The sequence below is a fragment of the Myotis davidii genome, unplaced genomic scaffold (genome assembly GCF_000327345.1).
Source record: "Myotis davidii unplaced genomic scaffold, ASM32734v1 scaffold586, whole genome shotgun sequence".
NCBI classification, from domain to species: Eukaryota; Metazoa; Chordata; class Mammalia; order Chiroptera; family Vespertilionidae; genus Myotis; species Myotis davidii.
In genome coordinates this window covers 665,119-674,675 of record NW_006296809.1, presented here as the reverse complement: position 1 = coordinate 674,675, position 9,557 = coordinate 665,119, and the positions used below count along the sequence as shown (strand labels likewise).

Below are 9,557 nucleotides of genomic sequence, written 5' to 3'. Positions count from 1 at the left end.
GCCCGCGCTGCCGGCCCGCCCCCCGCAGAGCCTCCTCCAATGGGTGATGAAAAGGACTCCTGGAAAGTGAAGACCTTGGATGAGATCCTCCAGGAGAAGAAGCGCCGGAAGGAGCAGGAGGAGAAGGCGGAGATCAAGCGCCTGAAAAACGTAAGCCGCGCTCTCAGTCGGTTCTCACGGAGATTTAATTCTCTGCCCTCGTTTTTCCATTAGAGCAGCGCTCCTGGGCGACGTTCTTTGTTCCTCCGAATGTCGCAGGTGAGCCCCGTCTCCTCCGCTCACCGCGCTCAGACCCCGGCGCCCGCGGGGGCAGCTCGCCCCGCAGCCCAGGGCGAGGCGCCTGGCTTTCCTCGCTGTTGATGGGCTCTCTGACCCTCCCCGGGCATCAGGGCGGGGGCGGGGGGTTGCCTGGCCCCCGCTACCCGTGCTTGGCGGCTTCCCTGGTTTGCATAACAACATTCACTGACCCTCCGGATTCGGAGGGGGCATCGGGGGTGCGAGGAGGGGGCATCGGGGGTGCGATCGGGGCTCTCCGGTGAGATGGGTCTCAGCCCCCGGGCCGCAGTGAGGCTCGGTTGGCGCCTGAGCAGTCAGGTCCGTGGCGGAGGCCGATGCCCGTCACATGCGCGGGTTTAGCTTCCCCCGGCTCTGCGTTAGAGTCGTGGTTTGGGTGTCTGGGGGCTTGAATGGAAGTCTTTCTGCGTTTTGAGTGTAAAGCCTTAGTGATGGTCCTAAGTGAAGCTCGCTCAGCGTGTGGGGGGTTGGGTCTGGGCTGCTCTTGCCTGAGGGGGGCGCTCTCCTTGCTCCGCAGTCTGATGACCGCGACTCCAAGCGGGATTCCCTGGAGGAGGGGGAGCTGAGGGACCACCGCATGGAGATCACCATCCGGAACTCGCCCTACAGGAGGGAGGACTCCATGGAGGACCGGTGAGCGCAGGCGCCCGGCGCTGAACAGGGACGCGGGGCCCAGCCGGCGGTCCGGGGGTTCACCATGGAAACGGCTCCAGCGTGGTGTCCGCTTGGCCCCGCTTCTTTTGGGGAGACTTTCCTCTCTGATGCCTCAGTCGGCCCTGCACTCAGGCCGAGCAGCGGCTCCGGTCCGTGTCCCGCTGCTCCCTGTCCAGCCTCCACTTGTGTCCTCGGATCCCTCTCTCACTAAAGGCAACCTGACCCGAAGAGAAGGCAGAACCGCACAGGCTGTGACGCTCCCAAGGTGGTGGTCAGATAGGCGGTTGAAGATACTGTTAACTGACTTTGGGTTTGATTAAAACGGTGGGGCCTTTTTTAAACACAGCTTTATTGGGGTATAAATGACAATAAACTGCACATGTTTAAAACGCGCAGTGTGACAGTCCTACACGCAGTGTGACGGTCCTACACGCAGTGACACAGCCCTACACGCAGTGTGACCGTCCTACACGCCGTGACACAGTCCTACACGCAGTGACACCGTCCTACACGCAGTGACACAGCCCTACACGCAGTGTGACCGTCCTACACGCCGTGACACAGTCCTACGCGCAGTGACACCGTCTTACACGCAGTGACACAGCCCTACACGCAGTGTGACCGTCCTACACGCCGTGACACAGTCCTACGCGCAGTGACACCGTCTTACACGCAGTGACACAGCCCTACACGCAGTGTGACCGTCCTACACGCCGTGACACAGTCCTACACGCAGTGACACCGTCCTACACGCAGTGACACAGCCCTACACGCAGTGTGACCGTCCTACACGCAGTGACACAGTCCTACACGCAGTGACACAGTCCTACACGCAGTGAGACCGTCCTACACGCAGTGAGACCGTCCTACACGCATGGGAAACTATTTCAAGATAAGGAACCTGTCCATCACCCCCTAACGTTTCCTCAGGCACTTTTGTTCCTTATGCCACAGTGATTTCTCGCACTTTTCGTATGAGTCCATTTAGTTTACAGTCTTGGCTAAGTTTCATCATTAACATAATTTTTGAACGATGGTTCCGATTCCATTGTGTTGATAACCTGCGTTCTGCCTTCTGTTGGAGACACGCCCTCACTCCCGGTGCTCCGTGACCTGCCGGTGTGATGTGGCCTCGTCTCTCATTTCAGAGGAGAGGAAGATGACTCTTTGGCCATCAAACCGCCCCAGCAAATGTCACGGAAGGAAAAAGCTCATCACAGGAAAGATGAGAAGAGAAAAGAGAAACGTAGGCATCGTAGTCATTCAGCAGAAGGGGGTACAGAGCATTTTTCTTTTGTGTCGTGTTCAAGTGTGGTCTGTTTCCTAGTTCACAGCCTCCTGCCTTCAGAAAACTGGAGAGATTCGGAGAGAAAGTGAAATTGCAGCTAAATCATAAATTTATTGTAAATCATTCTGAAAAGCTGCTTCATTTTCCTTTGGCCGTTCTTTTTCCTGACATGACGTTTTGTGGTGGCTTACGTATAAGCTTCACAGCGTAGGGGAGCCGCACACTGCTCAGTGCTCAGTGCTCAGTGCTGAGGTGCTCAGTGCTCAGTGCTGAGGTGCTCAGTGCTCAGTGCTGAGTTGCTGAAGCTAAAAAAGCCCGAGCAGAGGCTTTGCTCCCACCATCAGCAGGAGCTGCCGCCCGGCGTGAGGCAGGCGCTCCAGTTCACACGCAGGCGATGAGCGTCGTCGTGTGGCTCGTAGACGCTCACTTAGAGCCAAGCTTCGTCCTCTGTGCTTTATGGGTGGTGACTTCTTAAATTGTGGAAATATATGCAGTCCAGTAGTTTATTCAACACAGAAAATGTTAAGAATACAGTGGAACCTCGTTTGTCCGATGTCTCATCTCGAATAATTTGCTTCTCAACCTGACAGCCCTTCATGCTGAACCTGTGTGATCAGTCCTGCATCTCTCAGGTGACAAAGTGAATATGGGTCAGTTTAACACTGCTGTCGTCTCAGGATGTTGTTCTTGGACGTTTTTCTGGCTTTTTGCTTATGTTGCTGCTTATAATTGTTAATTTTTTTACTGTACATTTCCTTTCCTTTTTGTTAAATTTTCATTTACATTTCACATCCTTGTTTTTAGTGTTTCTTTTTATAGATTAAACAGTATAATAGACATGTGCTGTATATAAGAAAGATGAAAACAAAAACCATGGGGGTCTGGAACGAATTGATGACATGATTCCTAATGGGGAAAACGATTGGGTTTTCAAGCAGCCTTCCAGAACGAATGAATGAAAAGTTCCGGAAGCGAGGTTCCACTGTATTAAGTCATCCCAGTTGTTTATTTTTTCTTCGCTTTATATTTCCACATAAGTGTTAGCAAGGTATGTTTCTTCACGTGACACCTCTCTCTCTCTCTCTCTCTCTCTCATTCGGATCCAGGAACCTGCCTGGGTTGCGGGCTCCACCCGCAAGGTGGGGCATGCAGGAGGCAGCCGATCAATGATTCTCTCATTATTGATGTCTCTCTCTCTCTCTCTCTCTCTCTCTCTCTCCCTCTCCCTCTCTCTCCCTCTCCCTCTCTCTCGCAGGCAAGCACGCCAGAGTGAAGGAGAAGGAGCGAGAGCACGAGCGGCGGAAGCGGCACCGAGAGGAGCAGGACAAGGCGCGCCGGGAGTGGGAGAGGCAGAAGAGGCGGGAGATGGCCAGGGAGCACTCCAGGAGAGAGAGGTAGCGGGCGTGCTTGTGAGGGGCTCTCGGTGCTTGTGACGGTCGGCGTCCCACCAAAGCCCTGAAAAGGCATCTAGAACAGACTTGTGCCAGGTGGGGCGTGACCTGGCCACAGCACAGTAGATGTGGGTGTAAACTAGGGCCACTCTGTGTTGAGGTCATTTCCAGAGAAAGCCTGGGAGGTGGCCTGCGGTGGGGCCAGGAAGCAGGTAGATGGCTCCCATCCCGCAGCCCGGGCTGCATGGAGCAGGCACCTAAGGGCGGTGTGTGAGAAGAGCCTTGGTGGAGGGGGAAGCTGAGGCCACTGAGAGGCGAGCACATCCCTCACCGTGTCTGCTGCGTGGGTAGCATGTGAAACATCCGTGCTTGCCATACCTGTGCTGACTGTCCCGTGTGGGCTGATCGGACAGCTGTGCACACCCTACTGGAGCCAGGCTGGAGAATAAAAGGAACATGGACAACAGCAGTAGCGACACTGCACGGGAGACCGAGTTCACAGATTCAAACAAACAGCGACACCTGAGAGGACACGTTAGAATCCAGAGTTGCTACAACATTATCTCAAATGTCCACTTTCACCAGAACGTTTTGAGATGTACGAGGAAATCGGAAAGCGTGACTGCTGTTAAGGAAGAAAAGCATCAGTAGAAACTGTCCAGATGCAGCTTCGTGGCTTCAGAAGAGAGGAAGCCATGAGGGAGGCGGATGGCGGGCAGCTGCTCGGAGGGCAGAGCCTCCGCAACTGCAGGACGTTCCTGGTGACGCCGTCCAGGCAGCGGAGGCCACGGAGTGAGACTTCCCAAGTCTGATGAGAATCGTCGAGATTTCCAAAAAGACAGTGAACCCCCAAGTACAGAAAGACGGGGTCCGTCTGGCGAGAGGCAGCAGTAGAGACACTGTCTCCACAGAAGAGGAGCTGCGGTCCCGGGTGGCTGCCGGCGCGGGAGACCAGAGGCAGGATCGCGTGTTCACACTGAGAAGCTGTCCTACCCACGAGGACTGCGTCCCGCAGACGGCTCTCGGGTGCACGTGGACTGGGTGAGCAGGACCTGGAGTTACTCCACGTCCTTCAGCCGAATGGAAATGACTCCATTTGGCAGCAAATCCGCAGGAAGAAAAGACCAGCGCTGGGAACGGTGAAAGTGTTAACGTAAAGGAACGGGTGTGTTCCTCCTCACGTCTGTTCTGCAGAAGACACGGGATTGCAGAACAGCAATTGTGCAGACACTCGTGCAGCATGGAACACGCGGAGGCTGCACAGGAGCAGGGAGGGGCCTGGAGCCGTTGCCCTGTCTCACGGGAGTGGACTTGGTGTTGATCTCGTGAGCCGCACCCGAGAGCCCCGGCACAGACCCGAGGAGGGCGCAGGAGCACGGTGGCGCTGAGGCGCTTAAGCCCGAGTCAGGAGCAGAGGAACCGGAAGAAGAGGAAACAAGGAGCAAAGGCAGAAGCCCGGCCCTGCCCACAGTTACATTGACGGGACGTGGCCTCTGCCCCAGACAGCCGCGCGACTGTCAGAAAAGGAAGACCCAGCTGTACGCTGCCTGTGCGGGGAACACCTTAGAGCCAGAAAAGGCTGGTGAGAGGCACACCGTGCAGACAGCACCACGGAGGGCCGGAGTGGCTTCCCAGTGACGGAACAGAGGCCTTCAGAACAGCAAGCTGCACGCACACATCAGGGCAGAGGTGGGACAGCGGTCAAGCTCTGCACCTGCGAGAGCCCAAGGTGCACAAGCCAAGAAGAGCTGGTCCCCGTTGGAAATGTCTCTGCTCGTCGTAGGACAGAAAATCAACCAGGTCATAGACGTCCTGGAAAATAACACCAACCACCCCTCTCCCGCGGGCTCGGCCTCCCCCTGCCGCTGCAGGGCACACTCACTGCAGGAGCTCCTGGGACAGCTCCCAGCAGGCTGTACGCGAGGCTATACAGCAGACTTGGGACTTGAGAGAATTGAAAGCACACCTAGCGTGCCCTCTCACCACGCAAGAATTAAGGTGGAAGTCGGCAACAAAGGGAAACCCCCAAACGTCTGGAAACCCAACAGCCATTTCTGAGTAACCTGTGGCCCGAAGAAGAAATTATATAAAAAAATAGAAACTGTTCTGAGTGAAAACAAAAACCAGTTCAGAACCCAGGGTGCCGCTAGCGCTGCCTCGAGGGCAAGCCTTGGCTGGAGCACTGACTTCAGAAAAGGCAGGTGTCCGGCCAGCCCCACACGCGTCCGCCTCAAAACACCAGGAAAGAGGAACGCAGGCAGCCCCGGCAGCAGCAGCAGAGGAACGTCCGGGAGGTCCGAGCAGATCCGCGCCGTGGGCCTGGCACGGGCAGGCGGACAGAGGTTTTGGCACTGACTGCTGATGGCTGCACGGTTTCATAAGTGGATGAAAAAGTGGGTTCAGTGCTGAATGTTGCGTGTAAATTATACCTCAGCCTTACCTTGAACTAGGCTGGGCCAGGCGGCTACAGAACGGCACCTGGAGTCCGGGGCCCTTTGTCCAGCCGCCCGGGTGGTGCCGGCCGCGGGCCTGGACTGGTTCTCGCCGTGTTTTGCTTATGCTCATTTTTGTGGGCGTCTGATGGTACTTTTTTATAAAGATGAGCTAGCTTTTTAGGTTGTGTGTGGACTTAACGAGAGCTGTGGGAGTCGCCTGTGATCACCGCTCACTCTCTGGCCGCCTTATGGTGCAGCCACCACACGTGTTTCCTGTGCCCGAATGGCACCTCGCCTGGAAGCGGCTTTCCCCCAGCTCCCACCGTCACCCGGTAGACACGCCCCGTGTGCAGGTGGATGTAGCCAGGGCTGTGACACATGCTTGGGAGAGTCCTGGGGCATCTTAGACCTGGTGACCGGGAACGTGGGACATTCCAGAACCAGCGGGTTTGTTCCTAGCAGGCCTGCCTCCGTGTCCCAGCTCTTCCTCCAGCTGTGCTGTTGGGGTGCCCCTCCTCCGGACGTGCTTGCGCACACGTTCTGCCTTTAAGACGCTCCCCACAGATGGAACAACTTACAAATCTGAGCGAGAGCATGGGCGGGGGGTAGAAAGCACCTTTCTGGGGAGGAGCTGGCATGTGCTTGTTGCAGGGACCGCCTGGAGCAGCTGGAGAGGAAGCGGGAGCGGGAGCGCAAGCTGCGGGAGCAGCAGAAGGAGCAGCGGGAGCAGAAGGAGCGGGAGCGGCGCGCAGAGGAGCGGCGCAAGGAGCGGGAGGCCCGCAGGGAAGGTGCGCTGGGGGGAGGGGTGCTCCAGAGGCCCGGGCGGCGGGCAGAGGGGAGCCCGTCGGCAGTGGGTGGGGCTGCACCCCAGGGGCCACCGCTCGCCTGGCGCTTGACAGTGTATCCGTGTCTGGTGCCCCTCGGCCAGGTGGGAGCACAGGCCTGAAGGGTCATTCCCGGCCCTTCCTGGTGGGTCTGGGGGGCCACCTGGATCCTCGGGGTCGGCTCCTGGCCCCCAGGTCGGAGCTTCTTCCCTTGGCGTCTAGCCTCTGTCCGGCTGCCATTAGCATGTGTGTGTCCAGAGGTCACGTCCGCCCTGCGCACACGTGGGCCATCTCCTCAGCAAGGGAGCGGGGTGATGGGTGGGGGGTGGCCCTGGTGGGAAGAGGCTGCTGCCAACGTGGTCTCCTGTTCGGTGCTGGCTGCCAGTTTCTGCGCATCACCGAGCCATGCGAGAGGACTACGGCGATAAAGCGAAGGCCAGCCACTGGAGCCGCAGCCCGCCCCGGCCTCCGCGGGAGCGGTTTGAGCTGGGAGACGGCCGGAAGCCAGGTGAGGCCGGCAGTGCCTCTGGTGCCTCTGGTGTCGGCCTTGGTTTACAGAGTGTTTCCCTGCACTCACCTTTGGTGGTTTGCTTCATCAGTGAAAGAAGAGAAGATGGAAGAGAGAGACCTGCTGTCTGACCTACAAGACATCAGCGACAACGAGCGGAAGACCAGCTCGGCCGAGTCCTCCTCAGGTAGCCGCGCTCCCGGCCGAGCCCAGATGCCCTGCTGCTCAGGAGGGCCGCAGGGTCACTCCTGCTGTTTGCTGCCTACAGCGGAATCCGGGTCAGGCTCTGAGGAGGAGGAAGAGGAGGAGGAGGAGGAGGAGGAGGGGAGCAGCAGTGAAGAATCGGAGGAGGAGGAGGAGGAAGAGGAGGAGGAAGAGGAAGAGGAGGAGACCGGGAGCAACTCTGAGGATGCGTCTGGACAGTCGGCAGGTGAGAGCACAGGGCACGTGTGTGGTTTTTGTAACCCATTTTACGTATTTGCTAGAGGCCCCTAACATGAAATTCGTGCATGGGTAGGTCCCTAGGCCTGGCCGGCGATCAGGGCCCATCAGGGCCATCAGGGTGATGGGAGGGAGGTTGGGGTGGGGGGCATCACTGGCACCTGCCTTGGATGGCCTGGGGCCTGCAGGCTGGGGGCAGCTCCTGCGTTGAGCGTCTGCCCCCTGGTGGTCAGTGTGGGTCTTAGCGACCGGTTGTTCCACCTGTCTTTCCACTGTTCGGTCAATTTGCATATTAGGCTGTTATTAGATGGGATTTACTTATTATTCATTTGAGAAGGAAACATCGACTTGTTCCTCTTATTTATGCTTATTCTTGCATGTGCCTTGACTGGGGTTCAAGCCTGCAACCTTGGGGTATGGGGACAGTGCTCTAACCACTGACCACCCGGCCAGGGCACACAATTGTGTATTTGGATAGAGTCCTGGGAATGACAGAAAGATAATTAGAAGTCTAATTTGTTTTTTAAACTTTCGTTTTATTTTTTTGTTAATCCTCACCCAAGGATATTTTCCCATTGATTTTTAGGGAGAGTGTGGAAGAGAGAGAATGACAGAGAAACATTGATGTGAGAGAAACACACCGATTGGTTGCCCCCTGCATGCTGCTCTGGGCCGGGGAGCAGCCTGAAACCAATTTACGTGCCTTGACCAGAATCGAACCCAGGACTCTGCAGTCCACAGGCCGATGCTCTATCCACCGGGCAGAGTCTGATTTTTTTAAAAACTTCCAAATGGAAAACGTCTTGTTGTCTGGGACTAACGCGAGGCCCCTGGAAGGAGCAGACCCAGAGCCTGCGGGGGGCGCTCCCGGGCTGGGGACACTGGGTGGACGCTGCTCTCTTGCAGAGGAGGTGAGTGAGGAAGAAATGAGTGACGACGAAGAGCGAGAGGCTGAGAACCACATCCTCGTTGGTAAGAGGCCTCCCTGGCATCGCTTCTCTTCCTCATCCGTCCCTAAGTGCAGTGAGGACTTCTCAAAAGTCGTGAGCATGACTGTGGCAACGTATTCAAAACCGTTCTCCCCGGCGTGCCGGGCCCCGAAGCCACAGGGCGTTCCTGGGCTGCCTGCTGAGACCGGGGCCCACGCAGCACCGCCTGCCTGCAGGGACAGTGCTAGCCGAGTGCCGGCCTCAGTGCCGCTGGGGAGCGAGGTGAACAGCTCGGGTCCGGGGCCGGTGGGTACAGGCCACGCGGGCCGGCGTGGCCACAGGCAGCTACGCTGAGCCCTTGGGCCTGTGAGTTCCAGGGCTGCCTCCTCAGAGCTCAGCATCTGGTCAGTGGCTCACAGTGGCTGTGGCCGTGGCCCGGCTGGCGGGCCCCAAGGCCCAGGTGCCCTCTGTCCAGGGGAGCAGCTCGTGTGCAGGCACCCTGGGGTGCTGCTGTGTGGCTTCTTGGTGTTCCCAGACCAGGAAGGGGCTTGTGACAGTGGCCCATTCCCAGTCCCATGATTGGTTAAAACTTGGAAGTTCCAGAGTCAAGATTCGACCGAGATTCCGCGGACAGCGAAGAAGGGGAGGAAGAGGTGGGCGAGGGCACCCCCCACAGCACCGCCCTGACCGAAGGCGAGTTCGTGCCCGAATCCCCAGCCCTGTCGCCCATCGAGCTCAAGCAGGAGCTGCCCAAGTACCTGCCCGCCCTGCAGGTCAGGCGCCCCGCACGCTG

The 9,557-nt window shown here is 57.7% G+C and overlaps 1 protein-coding gene across 4 annotated transcripts in view; it reads left to right on the top strand.

Moving 5' to 3' along the window:
- The first annotated feature begins 6 nt into the window (after window positions 1-6).
- LOC102763342 (cyclin-dependent kinase 11B) overlaps window positions 7-9,557 on the top strand; it is a 12,907-nt gene continuing 3,356 nt past the window's right edge. Inside the window, exons 1-10 of one of the 4 annotated variants that reach the window (XM_006772532.2) lie at window positions 7-150; window positions 812-927; window positions 2,097-2,194; window positions 3,492-3,630; window positions 6,714-6,850; window positions 7,272-7,394; window positions 7,486-7,581; window positions 7,663-7,824; window positions 8,742-8,807; window positions 9,362-9,537. In XM_006772532.2, coding sequence (XP_006772595.1) covers window positions 40-150; window positions 812-927; window positions 2,097-2,194; window positions 3,492-3,630; window positions 6,714-6,850; window positions 7,272-7,394; window positions 7,486-7,581; window positions 7,663-7,824; window positions 8,742-8,807; window positions 9,362-9,537 — 1,224 coding nt within the window. In that variant the 5' untranslated portion in view covers window positions 7-39. Of the gene's footprint in view, window positions 259-811; window positions 928-2,096; window positions 2,225-3,491; window positions 3,631-6,713; window positions 6,851-7,271; window positions 7,395-7,485; window positions 7,582-7,662; window positions 7,825-8,741; window positions 8,808-9,361; window positions 9,538-9,557 lie in introns of those variants that run through there. The other 3 variants (XM_006772531.2, XM_006772533.2, XM_015569695.1) reach the window with 3 other exon arrangements.